This window comes from Eleginops maclovinus, chromosome 5 (assembly GCF_036324505.1).
Source record: "Eleginops maclovinus isolate JMC-PN-2008 ecotype Puerto Natales chromosome 5, JC_Emac_rtc_rv5, whole genome shotgun sequence".
Lineage (NCBI taxonomy): Eukaryota > Metazoa > Chordata > Actinopteri > Perciformes > Eleginopidae > Eleginops > Eleginops maclovinus.
Window position 1 is genome coordinate 6,958,246 of NC_086353.1, and position 21,143 is coordinate 6,979,388.

The 21,143-nt window shown below is 38.0% G+C and overlaps 2 protein-coding genes across 4 annotated transcripts; one reads left to right on the plus strand and one right to left on the minus strand.

The window, feature by feature from the left end:
• Positions 1 to 1,630: 1,630 nt before the first annotated feature.
• On the plus strand, positions 1,631 to 4,825 carry rps3a (ribosomal protein S3A). Its single transcript, XM_063883711.1, has 6 exons — positions 1,631 to 1,764; positions 2,401 to 2,504; positions 2,762 to 2,949; positions 3,763 to 3,971; positions 4,190 to 4,299; positions 4,657 to 4,825. The coding sequence occupies exons 1-6, from the start codon at positions 1,703 to 1,705 to the stop codon at positions 4,782 to 4,784; spliced, it is 801 nt and encodes a 266-aa protein (XP_063739781.1). The 5' UTR covers positions 1,631 to 1,702; the 3' UTR covers positions 4,785 to 4,825.
• Positions 4,826 to 5,305: 480 nt separating this feature from the next.
• sh3d19 (SH3 domain containing 19) lies at positions 5,306 to 19,789 on the minus strand. 3 transcript variants are annotated; one of them, XM_063883709.1, is made up of 21 exons: positions 19,693 to 19,789; positions 14,997 to 15,036; positions 13,301 to 13,341; positions 13,042 to 13,081; positions 12,670 to 12,796; positions 12,215 to 12,368; positions 11,059 to 12,066; positions 10,399 to 10,509; positions 10,071 to 10,180; positions 9,531 to 9,571; positions 9,081 to 9,294; positions 8,930 to 8,998; positions 8,690 to 8,833; positions 8,508 to 8,580; positions 7,551 to 7,681; positions 7,363 to 7,421; positions 6,916 to 7,145; positions 6,481 to 6,530; positions 6,155 to 6,341; positions 5,734 to 5,828; positions 5,306 to 5,643 (listed from the first exon to the last, which is right to left on the minus strand). In XM_063883709.1, exons 1-21 carry the CDS (start codon positions 19,772 to 19,774, stop codon positions 5,533 to 5,535), a joined length of 3,117 nt encoding a protein of 1,038 aa, XP_063739779.1. In that variant the 5' UTR covers positions 19,775 to 19,789; the 3' UTR covers positions 5,306 to 5,532. The 3 variants fall into 3 exon arrangements, with proteins under 3 accessions (XP_063739779.1, XP_063739778.1, XP_063739780.1); XM_063883708.1 differs by having other exon boundaries at positions 12,215 to 12,389; XM_063883710.1 differs by lacking the exon at positions 19,693 to 19,789 and adding an exon at positions 15,689 to 15,744 and having other exon boundaries at positions 12,215 to 12,389.
• Between the last annotated feature and the right edge of the window lie 1,354 nt (positions 19,790 to 21,143).

Consider the following 21,143-nt stretch of genomic DNA (forward strand, 5'->3'; position numbering starts at 1 on the left):
CAGCAGTAGCACCCGAGAGACACAGGCCTCATCTCTGATGCACAGTAATGACCTGAAATAAGCAGACTTGTTCACTGCAGCCCAAAGGTACTACTTTTTAAATAAAGCTTTGAAAGACTTGTGCTGACCTTTGAATTGAACACAACCATGTCCTATTATTCATCTAACAGCCCAGCGATAATGAGACTCCAAGCCTGAGACATTTGGTGGTATATTAAAGTTTTACTGTAGTAATCGTTTGCAGTCTTCCTGCCATTATTGTTTGAAAGTACAATCAGCAGATGATCATTTCAGTTATTTTTTGTCAAAGACTGCAATCAAAGTAATGAGCACTTTGAGTTTACTTTTGTGTCAGAGTAAAGCTTGCATTATACACAATGAATGCAGAAAAACTACATTAATGAGGATAAGAGAGATTATTCCAAACCATCAGTTTAATATTGATGCATGTTCAAACAAAACATCAGACAATAAAGATAAAACAAAAATGCTCAAACAAGATATATTATATTAATAGTAAGGTCTCAAAACATGTTAGGTTAAATTCTGTGACATATAATTGGTGGCACTACAAGCTGCATAAAAGAATACAAAATAATGGACATATTAAGTGTCTCTATACTGCAGTGTCTCTTCCACAGTCTATTTGTCAACACAGTTTCACCTCTCAAATGACATTTTTAAAAATATATTGTATGTACAGAGGTACTGCATTTATCAGACTTTTGTTGCTTTAGGAATAATACTCGTTATGAGTGTGCATGATTTTTTTATTTTTTTACTTAGATTATATTTTTAACAGACACATTCTTCCCTTTGTTACAATAACTGTTTGGGTGTATAACAAGCTGCACCCGCTTGACAAATTAACACACCTAGAGACTGGTTCAGCCTGTTCAGATATCAGGATGGTGACTTTTAATTGCCAATGCCTAAAGTCACAGCACTATTACCAGTTACTTTAAATTTAAAATGTAAAAATGAATTGCTCATTTAAAGTAATTAAACACAATATACCTTCTGAATAGTGTTTAATTTGTAATTTTTTTAATTTATGTTATTTACCTTTTTTTTTACAAACTTGAAATATGCCTATGATTTAAATAATTTCAGAAACTAAGAGACAAAGATATTTTGTTCTGTTCCTATATTAATTGATTTTCAAAACACAGTGTAATATTATTATATACTGATAACAGTGCATTTAAAAGTATATAATGCTCTTTGAATTGGGGTTGTTTGTGTAACTGAATAAAACTGTACATTTAAGAAGTATATCTTCAGTTGCTATAAAACTTAAAATAGCCACATTTTTTTGCTTCAATGGACCCCAATAAGTAAGATGTTTTCCCGTTACTTTATGAAGTTGATTCATTTTTGGGTTATTTTATTGTTTTTATTGTTACATTTTTTTTGTATCGTCTATATAAGTTTTCATCCTATAAGTTGAAGTATCTGTTCATCCTATATGATAAAACATTTTGTTTTGTAAAGATTGCCTTACTATTTTGCTTATTAAGCTGTGAATAACTGGGGAAAAGAAGTTACTTCATAAGAATCACGTTATTAACTTTTTACCAGTAGAGGGCGCCGACAAAAACTACAAGCACTCGCGAGAAAAGACAAATCTCACGACCGGGTCGGATCTCTTTAACTCTCGCGTTATTTCGTCCTTCCTCCTCTTTCACTCCCTGTAGCCAACATGGCAGTCGGCAAGAATAAGAGGCTGACCAAAGGCGGCAAAAAAGGTGCCAAAAAGAAGATGTAAGTAGCAAATTCTCAGATCGTTATGCGAAACATGCTTTGCACATTCACTGGTGTTAATTTGGGGAGAGAAATCTGAAGGATGAAGTAGATATTAGATGGATGTCACCGGGCCACTGTGCTAGTCTCGTCGCCGGCCTCTGTGGCGCTGCATGAGTCCCTTGTACTCGTCGCAGTGCTTTTCTGATATAATTCAGTTGATTTAGTCAGACTTGTGTATTTCCTCTTCGGGGCTAACTAAATTTCACAAAGCTCCTGCAGTATTACTGTAGAGCTCCAATTTGAGTTATTTGCTGAAGGCTACTACATGTTAGCATGGTATTAGCCGACTAATGTTAGCTTACCTATCAACATGGCAGCTAATCGCTAAATATTAGATGTTGTTTCATTCGAATAATGAAACTGTAGGAAATGACCGAGTGTCTGAACTATATTGCAACACCGTTAAGGGTATTGCCGACACTGGCTAACACATTACATATAAGTAAATCCTCCACGGTGCTTACGGGAATGGTGTCCTTTGCAGTGCGTGCTTAGCTGGTTAGCTAACAGTGAGTCTCGTCTCAGCACTATTTCGTGTTTGATTTGTTGGTGGAAAATGGTTTGCTCTAAACGCTTGTTTCTTCTTTCCTGCAGTGTTGACCCTTTCTCCAAGAAGGACTGGTATGATGTCAAGGCACCAGCCATGTTCAACATCCGCAATCTTGGCAAGACCTTGGTCACCAGGACTCAGGGAACCAGTAAGTCTTCATAGTGTAAATTATCCCTGTAGATATGTACATTAACATTCGGCTGCCTCTCATACATTGGACCAGGATTGCTTTGTGAACCAGTCCCATGCTAGGGACATTTTGGTTATAGGATGCATGAGACTATAAATAGTTTATTCTAATAGACTTTTAATCACGTTTCAGTTGAAGTAGCCATGTATTATATGTTGTATTTCTTTCCCTCCCACATTTGCTTGTTGCCTAATCTTTTTTTTGTAACCCCCCAGGAATCGCCTCAGATGGTCTTAAGGGCCGTGTGTTCGAGGTGAGCCTCGCTGATCTGCAGAACGACGAGGTGGCCTTCCGCAAGTTCAAACTCATCACTGAGGATGTTCAGGGCAAGAACTGCCTCACCAACTTCCACGGCATGGACCTGACCCGTGACAAGATGTGCTCCATGGTCAAGAAATGGCAGGTAATGATCATGGTTTTATCAGAAGCACTACATGTGCTTCTGAAAATGAATACCAAATGCAATTTTATTTAACCTTTATTCCTTCTCAAATGCTTGAGATTCAATACCTAGCCCTGTTAAAGGTCATCCTTTCCACAGTATAAGGTTAATGGTCAGGTCTTTATAATTTAAGAAAAGTAAAAGGTATACCTGCATCATGTGCTGCTTTATGGAGTCTGGATAATGACTGAGGAAGGTTGACCGGACTACTCGTGTTGACTATTTTTAACCTTCTAAAACACAGCTATGGTATATTTTATTCGCATTAACAAGAAGGAAAAGCTCTATTCAGAGTTATCAGCAGTATTCAATAATTTTAAGTTTAGTAAGCAGATGTAAATACTAAAAGAGGTCACAATTAATGAAATCAACACATGATTTTAGGTGCAAAATGTATTCTTTCTGAAAATAAGGAGTTGTGTATTTACACATGCATTTTGCTTCCTAAGAGGTTAAATAAATCCAAACGCCAACTTAAACTAACTGCAATCTGGTGAAGAGGATGTTTAAATTGTGCAACAATTGTAGCATCTTCCTACCAAAATCCATTTCAAATCTTTGTGTTTGTTGAAGTAGATCAGTTTTAGGTTTTCCTTTTTTAAACCATAGTATCTGACTTGTATTCAGACTTGTGGATTTTTACTAGTATTATTTACTACATTCCTGGTATTGTGACCCTTTCTTAGCATACTATCTCAATCTCAAAAGAAATATGACAGGTTGAGACCAAGTGAAATGTTCCCTTTGAGTTGTAATACGGATTGTTTTTTCTAGACCATGATCGAAGCTCATGTGGATGTGAAGACCACCGATGGCTACCTTCTGCGTCTGTTCTGCGTGGGTTTCACAAAGAAGCGCACCAACCAGATCAGAAAGACATCCTACGCCCAGTCCCAGCAGGTCCGTCAGATCCGCAAGAAGATGATGGAGATCATGACCCGTGAGGTCCAGACCAATGACCTGAAGGAAGTCGTCAACAAAATGTAAGTTGTGTGCATTTTCCCCTAGATTTTATGTCCACACCTTTTTGAAATGTTAATACCTGTTTGTTGAGCTTCTGTCAGTGATTAAAAGTACAAACCCTCTTTAAATGTTTGGTTGTATAGAGAAAGTCTTGATATTTCCATCTTGCATATATCCTCTCGTATTGTCAAGATGGTGTTGTCTGTAATGGCATGATTTTATGTATGTTGTGTTGCAGGATCCCAGACAGCGTTGGTAAGGACATTGAGAAGGCTTGCCAGTCCATCTACCCCCTCCATGACGTCTACGTCCGCAAGGTCAAGATGCTTAAGAAGCCCAAGTTTGAGTGTAAGTTGCACAAAGCTTTAACACAGTTGTGCCTCATTTACTTAATTTTCCACCACCTGTGAGAACGCATGATGAAAAACTGTTCGTCCAGATGATCGCCTGATTATACCCTTTGAGATCACCTGATGTTCCCATACAAGGAAACCATGCCTCATTGATTGTATGGAAGAGTGGACTGAGTCTGCATTAGTTGGACTGGTTTCCAGGTTATTGGGGCTCAGTGTAAGATCATGACTGGGTTTGAGGCGTGATGGAGGACACATTATTCCAGCATCATTGCAGTTTTAACTTTAAACATCCAGTTGCATTCGCTGCGTCTTATCTATTTTAATGATGAAACAATTTATTCTGTTGCAGTGGGCAAACTGATGGAGCTCCACGGTGAGGGCGGTGCTAGTGGTGCTGCAAAAACCACCGGTGACGACACAGGAGCCAAGGTGGAGAGGGCTGATGGCTACGAGCCCCCCATCCAGGAGACAGTCTAAAACACCCTGACAGATTTAATAAAAAATGTAAATGACCAACATACTGTTTGTCTTGTGATTTTGTTTATATAGTAAGACAAAGGTTGAAAAAGAAATGAAATCCAATTGCCCTGCATAAAGATGGTGTTCCATTAAAGACTTAGGATCTAGAATACCCAACATTTGAATTTGTACCGGTATGTTTCTGATTTTGTGACTAAATGTCCATGGTTATTTGAGAACACTTAATGGAGCCTCAAGTACTTAGCCTCTTAATATTTATTCAAAGGGGTGAACATGTTAATGCAAACAAGCAGAAAGTAAAGTTGTGAAAAGCCTGGTTTGAGACGGTATTTCATATGGTGAAGCACTTTTTTTTTATACCCTTGAAGTGATCTGACCTTTTGAATATTTGCCCATCCAATATAGTTTCAGTTTGCATCCTCAAATGTTAACCACATGGTTTAAAATATTGGGAGAAATAACCCAGCAGTAAGAAATTATACCACTTGATGGGGCAAAAGCACAGTTGACTCCAAAAATCATATGAATCAATATTGCCAGTCAGCTTTACTTGGTATATTTATAACATGATACATTTTGTGAACACTTAAGTCAAGGCAGCAGACAAAAAAAATGTTTCACCACTTTAAGATGAAATACTGCATTTCAGTTAAGACAGTTCAGACTTCTGCTGCTGGAAACATCAGTTCTCCGATCTCATTTCAGGTTTTTTTTCAGTGTCTCTTGTAGGAAAATCCAAATGGCACTATCCAAGAACTTGCAAATAGTTTTTAGGGACCAGAGCCCGTTTCCCTCTCAAATCACCGAGGAACCATTCGTCATCAACAGACTCCAGACCAGTTATAATATCCCCAACCTGAGAGAGAAAGAAGTGAGAGGTTATCCAAAGTGAAGGCTTAGTGCAGATATTAAAAAATGTGTTCAAGTAAAAATATCACTACTATACCTGCAGAGAGAGCTCCTCATCACAGTCTGATGCGAAGGTAAACAGAGCTCTGCCCGTACAAGCCCCACTCTGCTGCTTATTAGACGACTGTGGGCCTGTTAAAGAAAGAATAATAACACTGGTTAAATTACTGTTCATTCAGCCAGTTAATGCTACAATACATTTTTGGTTTTATAAAAGGTAAAATAAAGCAGGTTTAAAGACTTGAACGAATGTGTGACAAAGAAGTTTACGAGTTTTGTAATAAGTAATTGGAAAAATTTCCCCCCCCCATAAAATCACTAATTGTTGCTTCTTCTGAATGTTTTTCTGAATCTGAATAGATGCTTAGTTGAAAATTAGCAACAAATAATAAATACTTGATTTAATAATGACATGAGGGTAGTCATTTTGTCAAACCGATCCTGTGAGAACTTCATACCTGAGCTGCTCTCAACAAAAGCCCTTGGGAACATTCCCTCTCTGTCATTGAGACGACCGCAGCTCCACTCAGCGTCAATATGCCGACTGATCAGGATGCTGTCACCCTGCTGAAACGACAGTTCTTCCTCTGTGTTCCCGTCAAAGTCGTACAGAGCCACGACACACTCTCCACCGGGCTGAGACACCTGCAGAGGGAGCAGGACAAAAGAAGAGATTCAATAGTTATAAGAATTCTCAATACTCGACTGGAACAAACAGTAATGGGTTTGTTTCAAAAGCCAACATCATCCTCTTTGATGTTCTGTTTATATAAATATTTGTTACCTGAGCAGGTTTGGCAAATTCAAGTGGCTTACTCGGAGAAGCAGCCAAGCCTGTTGGAGAACATGGCGTTTAGGTTACTAAAAGTAAAACAAATAAACCTTTCAATCAGGGAACAACATTTTTAAAAGTCTGTGTGCACACTTGGAGGTAGTTAATGGCCTGGTTTCGGCCCTTTATGCATGAGTGTGTCAAGACCTTTGGTAAACAGCTATTTAATGAAATAAAAACAAGCACAAGTTCCTGACATGCCACAGAGGGCAACGCCAGCAAACATATAGACAGACCTAATTTAATTCAATTTAATTTAAGGATGGAGACGATAAAAAGCTGGTGAATTGTAGAAATTCCCATTTCAGGAACCTGAGAAATGTAATATTTAAACTAACTGTTGGTGGTCAAATCAGAACACAGTGAAAAGAATGAATTGATTCTCACCGGGCAGTGCTATCCTGATGGATTGTCTCTTCTGCTGACTTGGGGGTGGAGGCAGATCTTCAACAACCTCTACAAAGTTCAGAGGGAAAATACCAGTCGACACACCAATCTGTCCCTGAGCCCAGTCCTCTCCAACGTACGCCTTCAGCTGGATCACATCCCCCTCAGAGAATGACAGCTCTTCGCTGCTCTCCCCCTCAAAGTCGAACCTCGCCACGCACCTCGGGCCACTTTAGAGCAGGCAACATTTCAAATGTCAGGTTAGTTAATCAGGGTAGTTTCCAAAGGCTTGTGTAAACCATTTATGAGGTTTGTCCCAATAATTCTGGTCAGATATTCAACAGCCATTCTTTTAAGTGTTCCTTGAGTGTCCCACAAAAAACAACAACGTTTTTTTTTACAGCCCTAAATTGTGGAAACCCAAAAAAGGTTATGTAAAGACACTACCTGACTGCTGCAGATGGTGGCCTTGCTTTCCGTTCTGGTTTGGGTTTTGGTGAATTTGACTAATTGGAGAAATGGTAATAACGTGTTTTAATTCAGGAAATCCTTAACCATTGTAAACATCTCTAAATTACAAGCCTTGGTGTTACCAAAGATTACAATAATGAAGGATTTCAATGGTTGAAACTTACCAGTATATTGACATAATTTGCTGGAAAGAAACCAGAAAATCCCCTACAAGTGCCTCTGTACCAATCATTGTCCACAATCTCCACATTGGTCACAACATCTCCGGATCTCAGACTCAGCTCTCCTGGACCCTCTGTGTGCAGAAGGAAACACCCGTTTACGGCCTCATACAAAAAAATCGGAACGGCTCAAAACCACCAAATTCAAAACGAATTGCATTTTTGAATTTCAGTTACGCAATAATTTGGATAATTTTCAGCCAGCTTGTTTGACCATGTTATATTCATGAATAAACATTGATCAAATATTAGTTAAAAAATGCATTGCATTATCAATTCAGAGTTACTATGGGCTGTTAGCCTAGCCTAGCATGATGTGTAGCAGGGAGAAACAGCTTACCTGGCTCTCTCTTAATTACTAAAATATCATGAATGAATGGTTTTTGCGTTTGAATAAACTAAAACGTATTAAGTAAATAATATTACTGAGCTTAACAGGTGTTGTCTACCTTTTAGATAGAGCCAGGATAGCTTTCCGTATTCTTCTAATTTAAGCTAATGGTCTCAAAGCACGAGCATAAAGAATGAAAGCACACGCAAACCCTCGCTCTCCTTAAGAAAATCTTCCCAATCTTCAAAAGCTCACTCATAAGTACACTTAACAAGCTAGGTATAGTTTGCTTTATCCACGGTGGCCTATGTGTTGCAATTTTTGAGAGTCAGGCTACCTGTCCCTGCTTCCTGTCTTTTTGCTTAGGCTCTTTCAGGCTCTAGCTCCATGAATTGAAAAAGATTGACATTGTAGGTATCAATCTTCTCATTTCACTCTTGGCAAAAAGCATGTATTTTTCAAGATATCAACCTTTACTTTAAATATACTGTCTAGTGTTAGTGTTATTGTCTAATGTTAGCCAGTATTTGAAGCTGTTTGTTTTCTTAAAATAATAAAAGATGTGTCACCTGGAGTGAAGTCATGTTTGGCCTGCACAGTAAGTTCATAACCAGCTCCACCTGGACCAGATGGACTGGGAGCCTATAGCAAGATGGCAAAGAGACTTAAAGGTTAATGTATCAGAGTCACTGAGCCAGACAGTCTCATGCATTAGAAATATGCATTCAATCATAAATGAACAACGAGTTACCTGTTGTGGGGATGTGTGTGAGATAGAGGAAAGAGGAGTTATGACCTTCATGCAAGACTTTTGCACTCTGCCTTTAGTTCCTCCAACTTGGCACTCAAACATATTGTGGTCAATCTCCTCCAGCAGCAGAAGCACTTCATTTTTCTATTGAAAAGGCAACAAAGGCATTGATGTTACTGAATTGAACCATGAACCAGCCATTTTAGAGCAATATGCAAAACAGTAAAATTAGTAAGAGACCTGAAATGACAGTTCTCCTGTATTACTCCCATTGTAGTCTGTGTCAGCAACTCCATGAGGAAGTTCAAGCTGTTGAACGAAATCAAAAGGTAAACAGGTGCTCATAGTGGTATTTCTAACATGATGATTGGTGCAGTGGGATTTCTCTTACAGTGTATTTGTTGTATAGACGGTGGCCTGGGTTGGGCCTTGGAGGTAATACAGGTCCCATCTTCTGGGACGTCTGTGCCGGTTGTTTAGGTGAAGTCTCCCATGATGCTGAATGGGATCGACCTGTGTTCTGAAGGCTGGGCGGGGGAGGCCTCCCTGGGCCTAGTTTGGCTGGGGGTGGGCGAGGTGGGAGGGTTTTGCTTGAAGTCAGCCTCCTGCACCATTAGTACAACACGTTGTTTTTGTTTAAAATAAATCTTTATTAAGTTAGACAATAAAAGGGAATATTTTTCACAAAGCTACCTAAACAAGAACAATTAAATATATATAGAAAAGATTAATAAATAAACAAGAAAAAATGTTATATATTCATTTTAAATTATTAAAAAATAAAAAGGATATTGTTTGAATATTACGTTATTATTACGTAAGAAGTTCTCCATTTACTCACCGAGGTGGTAGTGATGGCTCTGGACCGACTTGTAAAGACCCCTGAAGAAAAATTCAATTGTCCATTTTAATTGCCACTAACTCACAGCCTAGAGCAGTGGAAACCATAGAAACCAGGCTATAAGACATAGCATTCAACAACAGTTAGCTGCAGCTCAACAGCAGGAAATGTGTCCATGGGATAGTTTCTTTGTTTTACGGAGGGCAGAGAAAATGAAGCAGGTAAGCCGCGCAGCTGATAGACAAGATAAACCTGATTGAGAGACACTTCATGGACTCAAAATGTGCCACGTCAAAGTTTATGAATAGATATATATATATATATATACAAGGATAAAGAACAAAGAAGTGTGTCAAGAAATCATTAATTTTGTGGAAACCTGTAACTCTTCTGAAGTGTCAGAGGTTTCATATATATTTGTTTTTTGATTTTTGTGTTGTTCATGTTGTTATTGTAAATTTGTGTGTATAAGAATTAATGCAAGGGTGGGAATAAGTGTAAACATTTCATTCATATTTTTTTATGGGCTGCCATTCTTACCTGGCGTTGGATGTGGGGCTGACTTTGTCTGTGGTTCAATGAGTTGTTTAGGGAGCCTACGGGCTTCTGAGCAGGAAGAGGAGGGGGACTGTCCTGAAAGTTATCCGACACTGAGGAGAAGAGATCTGACTTTACCACAATTTACTGAAAATGTGTGCTTCAAGTGTTATTAAAATACAAACAGGAAAATATCAACTATAAAACATTGTGTTTTGATAAAATAGAAAACATTGTATTTTTGCTAATATCAAAACTCAATTGTCATTTAACAAGTTATCTTATTATGACAGTAACCATGTATGGTGTACGGCACAATAGAGGGACTCACATGAACCCGTTTTGCTGGGGACCCTGATGGTGGTTGGTCTCCGTGTGATACTTGGTTTGGCAAAAGAGCCTCCATTGCTGTCCACATTACTTAGAGGCCTGACCGGGCGATCTGAACAAAGAGACACTTGAGTATACATATATTTTATAACACTCACTGACCAAAATGGAGATGCTCAGGAGCCATACAATTAAAAATAAATGTTTGAAATTAAATTAGATCTATAGATTTATCTCATGCAATTATTGTATCAAAGGGATGCAAATAAGCAGTTCCAAAATTGTTGTTTTCCCCACAACGACTCCATAAAATACTAAACATCGCTAGTTGTTAGCTAGACATTTGCTTGTTTTATCAATTTTCTCATTGCTTGAAAACGTGATAGTTTAAACAATCAGACAGGCCAGATAATGGACATTTATGTTTAATAAAATAAAACATAATTTTACACATTTGAACTGACACAGGATCTTGGTTTTTCTCACGTCTGTATTTTCTTAGTCAGTTATTTGCAATGACTCCTCTTTTAAGTTTAAGGCTATTGTTGTGATAAAACACATGTTTAATCAACAAATGAATAGATACCTGTCTAATAAAAGAATTCAAAAGACATTCATTCGTCCAACACAACGTACATTATAATTATGAAATGCTACTCACTTGTTGCAGTGTCCATATACACATTCTCTGTGGCCAGGGCGGCAGAGTTGTGGTTGTTTATGTTAAGGTTGGGCTTTAGAGGCTCCTTAAAAGTTTTCACTGGAGGTGTCGGGGGAACTAGTGGAGAGTCCTCTTCAAAGACGCTGTTGGCTCTGGTTAAAACAGACGGACGGGATCTTTTCATGGAAGACTTGTTGAGTAAGATCTCTAGTTCCTCTTTTACAGCTAGATCTGCTGGTTTCTTTGGGGGCTGAGGTCTGGGGGATGGTGTCTGGATTTGGGGGATGTTTGATACATTTTGATAGTCATTGACTAGTGGCTCACTGTGGCTCAACTGAGGTTTAAGAGCCACAGAAGGTTTAGCAGCAACTGGAGGTTTGGTGCTCGCCCTCCTGGGTAGAGGTTCTGGTTTGGCTGGTTCATTTCCCTCCTCGGAAGTGGTCTCAAAGGCCTGGATCCTGGCCCGGATATTGCGTTGACTGTGGCTGTTGTTCATCTCGCCACCAGCATCCTCACCTTGTATCTCCTCTTCTAATTGATTTACAATGTCACAGTTCTCCTCAGACTCCGTAAAGACCTCCAATAACTCCTCTAAGTACTTATTAGAGGAGACCACTTCTGCATCAAAGTTAATGTTGTCAGAATGTTCACTGATCTTCACCAAGTCCTGAACTTTGAGCTCCTGCTTTCGGGTTTTTGTACGGGGAAGTGGAACTGGGCGTTGTTTGTTTTCTGAGTCCGAAGGAGAGGGAGAAGTTTCAGTGTTGGCAGAGAGATGTTTTGTAGGATTATCCCAGTGAACAGTGACTGATCTGCTGCAGGTGTGAGTGGAATCCTCCTTGATTGGCTGCTTTACATCTGACTTGGAATCACTCTGGTCCTCAGTGATTGTTGATACTGCAGTATTTGTTCCAGTCTTCCCATCAGCGGGTGTAACACTTTCAGGGAGTGATTCTCTGTCTACTGGTTTCGGCAGTGATGGCCTTGGTGGCTTTTGTGGCTTTTTACCTGGAAGGCAATGTGATAATCATTAAAAAATCACAAGTATATAAAAATGTTATGTTTTTCATTTGATGACAAGGAAAAATGTTTCATTTAGGGATACATAAGTTCATTTAGCATTTCCATCACTATTGATGTTTCTCATACACCTCACCTGCAGATCTTTTCACTGCTGACTTAGGAGCAGCACCAGAGGTCTCTTTTCTCGCAGGTTCAGTCTGCGTGGCACTTGTGGAGGTGCAGGTGGTCCGGCGGGGGGCCGCAGTGGGCTTGAAAATATGCTCCTCCTGCGTCTTCTCTTGAATCACCTGGTCATAGGACGGTGGGGGCTGAGTCATGAAAGAGAGAGATGTTCACATCGGCATGCATTTTTCAACTATGGAGGATTTATTTACAATATAATGTACTGTTTAAGCAATTTTGACATTTTATCAATGTTTTTAGGTTTGTAAATGTCTCATTTTCCTACTTTTTGCCAAGAAATTTCTCCACCAAAACTTTATCCCTGGTTTGTAAGAACCATATTTGTGTTTCTGCTCAAACTGTTCAGGAAGAAGAACTTTGAAACTCTGACTGAAGCTATGCTTGGAAATACTACACAAGGCTTACCTGGGTGACAGTTTGAATGCCTGCGGACCAGCCCGGCTGAGGAGGACGAGGAAAGAGTCCAGAGGTTCCTGAGAACCAGTCGTTACTGGCCAAAGGTTCTGCTGAGACGATGGTGATCTCTGGACGCCTGAAATACAAACCAAACAAAATTAACCAACTACAGAACTACATCTTACACACTGTAATTTATAATTGAACTGGATTTATTTCTTAGACCAGCTAACAATGTACACTGCTGTAATTACTATTTGTAACTCAACAAAGCAACATGCATTCATATGCAACATAATTGAGAAACAAAATGTCCGCTCCAGAAGAAAACATCATTTGCGATTGTAATGTTTTCAACTCTGGACCTTTTGTTTGAATTACCTTCTTTCTCTGGTGGGATCACTCTGAGAGGTTGTTCTTGCTGGGAGGGAAGGAGGAGGAAAGATCAAATCAATGATTTGTTACAGTTTTCGCTGCTGAGACACTTTATTTAACTAAATCTAAACATTTTAGATCCTGAAAAAGTTACCAAGTTATCATATAAATCATGATTTGATAAAAAAAAATAAAAAAACGTAGCCAACCAATGAACCCTTCAAGTGATCTAAAAATGTCAAAAAGCAGAGTTTGTCACACTTACTTCGTTTGATAGCAGCTCGTATTGAAGACAGAGGCCCTTGGCTGAAAGAGAGCAGAACAGGAAGAACATTTATCATTAAGGGGTGGGGCCACACGAACAAGAGCAGTTTCATACCACGGTGGTGACTCAATTGATGAATGGAAATCTTGTCGCGTTCCCCTGAGTGATGTGAGATCTATGCTTACTGTACGGTTGATGCTAAGTAATGCAAAAGTGAAAATATTCAAAGTAATGTCTCTTTTTTTTAATTAAAATAAATGTTTTTTGAAAAGTCTATTTATTCATCATGAGATACTAAATGGTGCATTTTATTTTTGTTATATTTGCTTAAGGGACAAATTATTGCTCATTAACATACATTTAAAAAAATAGATAGTATGGGCACAAATAAAGCAGATTCAGCCCTTAGAAAGAAAAGAGTAACAAAGTCAGGGTTAATTTGACTTAAAAGATAGAAAACAAATGATCAATGTATATGATAAATAGTGGTAGAGTTTATAGCTCCATGTATGCACAAGGAGCACAAAACCGCAAAATCCAAGCTCCGATAGTTTTGCTTTAGTCAGGTAAATAATTAATCACTGCTGTTTAACTATGAATAAGATTTGCCTATTTAAAGCAAAATATTGCACGTAAATTCCAGCAAACTGAAGGTTGTTTCAACGTCATAACAATGTTCATGAGCTCAGTTGAAATCCACCTACCTTAAAGAACATGGTGCCTAGTAAAAGATACCACTTCAAGGTAAACAATACTCCTCCACACGACACCTTCTCTCCCACAGCCAAACATGTTTGTCACAGTTTCATATCCTGTGGCTATTAAGCCCTCAATAAGTAAAGATTACTTTCTAATCCTTAAATGGCATTACTTTACACCAGCTACATTGTAATACAGGGATCTCATGTCTTTCAGCTTTTAAAAGTGAAGAGATTAAACTATTGTGATTCTCTGAGCTGACAGTCTCTTTACCAAAGCTGAATTCTCTTGACAGTGGAGGCAGGCACACCATTAATGCACAGTGCTCATTAAGGAACGACTGCAGGAAGCTGATGTCAACTATCTGGGGGAAAACATAAAATCCTGCCCCTCGGCTCTATACCATGTGGTTTATTTAATAAAATAGCTTAGCTGGCAACAACAGGATCTTAAACTACTAAACCTGAATATTTTCACTAAAGTTAATGTCTGTTAAGTCATTAACTATCACCTAATAAGGTAAAATAATGCAGATGGACCTTATGGCCCACTGATAATAGCCCCTTGCATTGTCATTGTAATGAACTGGGTGTCTGTCATCACAAATCACAAGTAATGATCCCTGGGAAGTGAGATCCAAACTCCCCCCCCTGCAATTAATGCTTGTCACTGCTATAAATAACAATATGGAGATGTTTGAGTGTGTTACTTTAAAGTAATAATAAACTGATCTCTATGATGTCTCAAGAGCCAATGAGGGGTTTACTATCTTTAATGTATAAAAAATAATAATAAAAACCTAAAAATGTGTCCTAACATTGACCCCCTGTGAGTCAATGAGGATAGATTAGTGTTTTGTTTAGTCCATTCACAACCTCCCCAGCATCAGCAGATCTGACTGTTAAAGAGACAGTGCTCGGTTTTAGTCAACAGATAGGTGAAACTAGTGGATCCGCTATTCAAAATAAAAAACAATAGGCTGAGAAATATGACATACCTTAAATGTAAATGATCGGGTTTGGTTCTTTCAGGATGATCTGAAGAGGAAAACAGAGAGGATTTTAAAGTCATGTGTAACTACAAATCGTCTGAAAGAAAATGTAATCTTTCATAATTGAGTTTCATGTCTGATCATTGTCATCTAAATACTACTTGAGTGCTACTATTTACAGTCTGGAGTTTTTGAACTAGAAATACAAGAAGTATAACCTTACCAGCAGGATAAGTAATTACATCTCGATGAACCAGTTATTCCAGCCCCTACTTTTAGCACATTGTCATGATTCAATGATTAGCATTATGATACATTCCCTTATGTTTACATTTCATCAATTTATCTATTTAATCTTCTATCACACTTAATACAGTAGATAAAGAGATAAAGTTATACGTATTCTAACCAGATAGTACACTGATGGCAAAAACGTAAAAGGTGTATAAAACAATATAACTGCACTGAACATCTGTGTAAAAATGGAGGCAATAAAGTCAACAGATACTGTGCTGGGTCAATGTGAATCTATACAATAATGCCAGTAGGAGGGCAGCTGAAATGATAGACATTATATCTAAAAGGAAAGTCAGTATTGAAAGGACAGATATTTATACTGATTTTCAGAATGTTAAACCGAGCTAAAGTGAAACTATAGCTTTCCCGCGTTCTGCTGCAGACACACACAAAACACTTACTTATATTATTTCCTGTATCTTTATGGCAGTGACATGTCATTCATGTGTAACTCAAACACCCAGTGGTAAAGACGCATGCCCAGTCCATTGGTTAACAGCTATAGGATAAGAAATGATATCAGTGCAAACAAAGTTATCTAATGAGAAGTCTTTGTTTTTCATTGTATTTGAGTGTAAACAAAAGAAGGCAGTGGTTGGAGCCTGCATTGTTGTTAATGCCTTGAGCCTGAAACCATGACCGCGTTGGCAGACAAATGCACCTGTCACACCTGTTAGTTGTTATCTGTTAATGCCACAGCGCTACTGCCTCGAGTTACACTTTAACAACATGTGAGAAGAATTTCTGTACTTTCAGTTGATGAGAAGGAGGTGTTTCAGCAACTGGTAGGCAAAGGATTAAGCTCTGTTCCTACCACTTCCACTATTCCCCTATAAATATGCAGTCTATGTACATAAAACAACAGTCTACGTAACCTTACTTTCTTGTGCATGTGAATTGCTGCTGTTCTCTCTTGTGATATTAAGTAGTGTTCCTACCTGTAAGGAATTAAAGGAATAAATATAAAATCTCCAGGATCACAAGAATAAATCCAACAGGATCCTCGTCTGACCGTGATGAACTGAACTGTGACTGCAGCCGTCACACACCCACCGACAGCAGAGAGGAGAAGGAGGGCCCTGTGATATCTCAGCTCCCTGTGTTTACCTGGCCAATCTCAGGAACTGGAATGTGATCATTCAGGAAGTGGAGCTTGTGCCACCATGACAAAGCACCGTCACTGTCAATTGCAACAGGTTTTTACCTCAACTAACCAAAGTAAAGTCACAGCCTACATGTTTGGCAAATCATTTAATCAAAAACCAAACTTATTAACTTTACAAATAGAAAAAAAGTATTTAATTAAGTGTACATGCCTCCATGAAAAAATTATAGCACCTCCCTAAAATCTATTCAAATGTTTGGGCATTCAAAATGTAATTCATTTTAAATTCTATTTATACAAGTTTGCCTTTCTTAATTTTTTCCCTTCTTATTTTATAATGTTTTTCTGTTAGTTTTGTTGCTGTTATACTTTTTTCTTTTCTATGTTTTTATAATTGACTTTGATATGATTGTTAATTTGTTCCCCCCCTTGTATCTCTCAAGTACACATAAAGGTTGAATAAATATATCAGCCGCATATTGTTCTTAACATATAAGTAAAACTGGAGAAAGGTACAACAATACTTTACAATGAAGATACTGAAATGAATAAAGTAGAATACCTGGTAAAAAGAAAGTCAAAATAAATTCGACTCATACTAAAAACTCCAAAGTCTGAGGAAAAAAATAATGATAACAGTAAATATTTAGTCCAGATTTCATTTTGTGGGGAATAAAAGTATTTCTGCACCTAATTAAATGACAACACATCAGATAGATGTTGAGATATTCTTATCAGGATCAAAGTGGTGAACCAATAAACCAACCCACTGACGGTCCATCAAACTAACCCCCCTGACCCCCTGTGTAAATGGTGCACCTGTTAAATAGTCTTGGAGGAGCTGTAAGGTCTTATTCATTCATAAAACTTTCAACTGAGAGCAACATATTGAGGAAAATAAAAAAACAGAAGTCAGATTACTTGACCAATTCCCTGAACACCTTAAAAAGTTTTGGGTCGAATTTCTAATAATCAATCATCCCTTGGTATTTGTGTGCTAGTGCTACATGAAAGGACGGCACACACACAGGAGAAAACTGCTGAGGTCAGCAGCTTTTTCCCAACACACTCACAGCCGCTCTCTGAACACATGCGGACATTACTCAGCACAGCAGCAGCAGTCAGAGCAGCTGGGGAGGCTGCAGGCAACAAAGGGAGAGAAAGAAAAACAATCTGCCTTAGAGGGTCCTCACTTCATACTCAGGAAGTGAGGAAGATAAAGACCAATAAAGACATTTTTTTAGGCTTTATTGGACTTTATTCGTATTAAGTGGCTTTTTCCAACATGCATGGGCAAGTTGAGTCAAAGGGAGATGAATTATTAGAAGATGAATATTCATTGAATGTAACTGAGTATATTTACTTAAGTACTACTTGAATACAGTTTTGAAATACTTTTTTTGTATGCTTCTTCATACTACTCAACTACATCTCACAGGGAAATATTCAACTTTATACTCCACTAGAGTTATAGCCACTTGCTTGAATGCTCATGTTTTTGTGGTAAATACATAATAATACAGTATTCTGTAATAAGATAACATTTTGAATGTTTATTTTTGATACTATAGGTTCATGTTGCTGATAACACTTCTGTACCTTTACTTTATGTAACGTTTTGAATTCAGTGTTTTGACTTTTAATCAAGTATTTTTAGACAAACGTATAAGTACTTTAACTTAATTATATTTCTTCCACCATTGTCATGACTAGAAAAACAAGATGGTGTCATGAATGTTTTCAGCCAGAGAAAATTAGATGTTGTCAAAGCAGACGAGTGATTCACAGTGGAAACTACCAGAAATGGCGTCTGACTAAATCATGAAGGCCGAAGGTGTTGAAATGTATCGTATTAAAGAATTATACTGAAAGGAGGTAAAACTGCATCAAGTCCAGACAAGAACAGATTGTTCATGATGCAGCAGCCTGAAATTCCCATCCAGACAGCTGGTGGGGGTCAGGGTGTGGTTGGGTGGGGTGAGTCTGAGATTAAACTCTGGCTCCAGATATCTGGCCAGGACAGGGCAAAGGGACGTTAAAAAATTAGTATTTGCACACCAGGTGGAGGAGCTTATGGGTAGATTTCTGAGACACTTTCAGTACTTGAATGTGATGCAGCTGACTGAAAAGGAAAGCCTGTTGACTCATTAAATCACAGGATGAATGCTGGCCCAACCAATCTGTAAGAACTACGAGGAACAACAGAGACGTTTTCTCTTAGTGACACATATTGCTTTAAGGTATGCAGGCCAAAGGGTGGAAAGGTGAATGATGTTACTGTAATAAGGAGACGTACAGGTTTTCAGTTCTGTCGCCATGGCCAATTACTCTCAACACTTACAGAAACACATCATTATTTTACTGAGAAATGCATCAGTGGTTGATCTAATAACACTTTTACTTCAGTGATAATGTGACACAAGATAATTAAATGTGCCATTAAGTTTTTTAGGAGAACAAAAATTGAGAACCAGCCTCCCTGCTTTATACAGTATATATTGTTTGTGTCTCATAGCAACTTAATAAGTACCAGAAGCTTTAAAATGCAGCTGTTAACACACAGTATTGATATTTAAAATTGAAGATATTTTAAAGCATATTGATGACCAATGCAAAATATTCACCCAGTGTGGGTCAGTCCACAATAAAGACATTTTAAAAGGTATATATGCCTATTTGTCTGTGTTTCTACAGTAATCAATGACAACACATGGCTGAGTTTGTGTTATCAATACAAGTGAAGACAACTTTTCTTCATGCTATGCAACAACATGTATGTTTGTCTTTTATTGTTTCAGACCACAAGTGGTTTCTATTCATTTCAATATGACATGATCAAATCAAATCAGACTCATCACATTACCACACAGCAAATAAAGTGACTTTGACAAAAGTAATGCAAACTTGATGTTCTTGGTGGTGGATTAAACAGGTCAACTACGTTTCAAGAGTTTTCTAATTTATTTTTATTTTCTGTATAAACCAATACAAAAAAACGTGGATGCCTGGGATTGTAGGAAAATAAAACCTACGTTTTTTAGATAATGACATATGAAATAAAAAGGTGATTGAGTTCGTATAGCGAGAAAAAACACTGGCATGTTCTTTAAACATCCATAAACCTCGAGTTAGAAAATCACAAAACGTGTTGAAACTATAACTTCAATTAAAAGTCTAATCACATGATCATGTCCGACAACAAATGATGACCTGACAACATGTTTTAGTAACAAACTCGCCGTTAGACTGTTCAGGAAACAGATTTGATGTCAGCCTGCTAACATTCCCAAACAAACATACCTGTTGCCTGGCTCCTGCTCCGGACGTCCCGCGGACCTCTGCGTTGCCCCTCTCCCTCTGCCTCACCCCGGGATTCAGCCATCGAAACAATGTAGGTAAACAAATATCTACTTTCCAGATATATAATGTAGCGGTGTTCTTCTCCACGGTCGGTGTGTGTGTTACTGTCCTGACCACTGGAGGTGTCAGTGTCCTGCCCACGGCAGCCTCTCTGCCCGCAGTGGGTGGAGGTGGTGCCACTCACCGTCAGGACCCCAACAGGCACTTCATTCGTGGGAATGCACACATCCAAAGCAGGATTAATTAACCCATTTAAAATCCCAATAGGGAGGGAGGACAGGATGAGGACTGTGCACCTTGTTTATAGGTCTATATTTTAGATTTGTTTATTCACCACCTAAGGATAATTGTCTAGCAGGCAATATTTATTAAAGCAGGCTATTTGTTAAAGATCATGATATCGTTTCATGATTTTGTGTAGATTTGTATACAAATGTGAAAACTAATAATAAAGTGGATATACTTCTGTGTGAGATGTATTTGGTTATTGTGTCTATCATTGTGAATGATTGATATTTAAGTTTGACTTTAATGTAAAACAACCCAATGAGATGTATTACCACAACACAAGAACAATCAGACAAAGCATTTGATTAAAAAAACAACAATAATATTACACAATAGGTGTGAAATTGCTATTTTCAGTCAAGTTAAATCGGCTGTATTCTTCAATCACATACATAAATAGCTACTCTGAATAGATTGGAAATACATTCAGGGAACATTTGCAAAATGAGGTCATCTTCCACTAGATGTCACTACAGACCTTTACAGCCACAAACCTTTAAATCAATATGTCTTTAAATCAAGCTAAAAAGCAGTTAAGTGGATCTGAGTGGATGTAGCCTACTTGGTGGATTCAACCAAAAAACAGTCCACTGTAGAATGGACATAATAGGGAATAAATAAATCACACATTTAAGAAGGATTTAAAATCTAAAAAAGGCTTGGAGGAGAGTGTACATTTCCAGATTAACTGGAGATCCTGGTATCAATCCTTTCTAAACTAGACACATTATGTTCGTTTGTTTGTTTTTTTAAACAAAAGTTGCTTAATTTGTCACATGGTGCAAGGATTGGACTATTCATCCAATCCTTGCACCTCAGGTTTCTGTCCAACAGGTGGCGACATACTGTGAAGATATATGTCATATCTGAATTCTCTTATCTTTTCTGTCTTGACAAAAAAGTATTCAGTATAATGTCTCTTTAAATGCCGTATCCGTACGATCTGGCTAATAAGAAATAAGATTCTGCAGTCCTCAAATTATTATGGCTTTTGGTAGACTGGATCCTGGAAAGTTTTACTCAGTTTTTCCAATATTAAACACGTTATGTGGATAAACCTAGTCAAAGTTGTAACATAAACATTGTAATTTATGTCAAATGTT

Bases quoted from the DNA above. Each gene is read 5' to 3' on its own strand.
- rps3a (XM_063883711.1), top strand. From the start codon at position 1,703: ATGGCAGTCGGCAAGAATAAGAGGCTGACCAAAGGCGGCAAAAAAGGT. The intron at 2,505-2,761 runs GTAAGTCTTCAT...GTAACCCCCCAG, and splicing joins CACCAGGACTCAGGGAACCA to GAATCGCCTCAGATGGTCTT. The intron at 3,972-4,189 runs GTAAGTTGTGTG...GTTGTGTTGCAG, and splicing joins AAGGAAGTCGTCAACAAAAT to GATCCCAGACAGCGTTGGTA.
- sh3d19 (XM_063883708.1), bottom strand. From the start codon at position 19,774: ATGGCTGAATCCCGGGGTGAGGCAGAGGGAGAGGGGCAACGCAGAGGT. The intron at 9,295-9,530 runs GTGAGTAAATGG...CTAATGGTGCAG, and splicing joins GAGCCATCACTACCACCTCG to GAGGCTGACTTCAAGCAAAA. The intron at 8,999-9,080 runs GTAAGAGAAATC...TTCGTTCAACAG, and splicing joins GTCTATACAACAAATACACT to CTTGAACTTCCTCATGGAGT.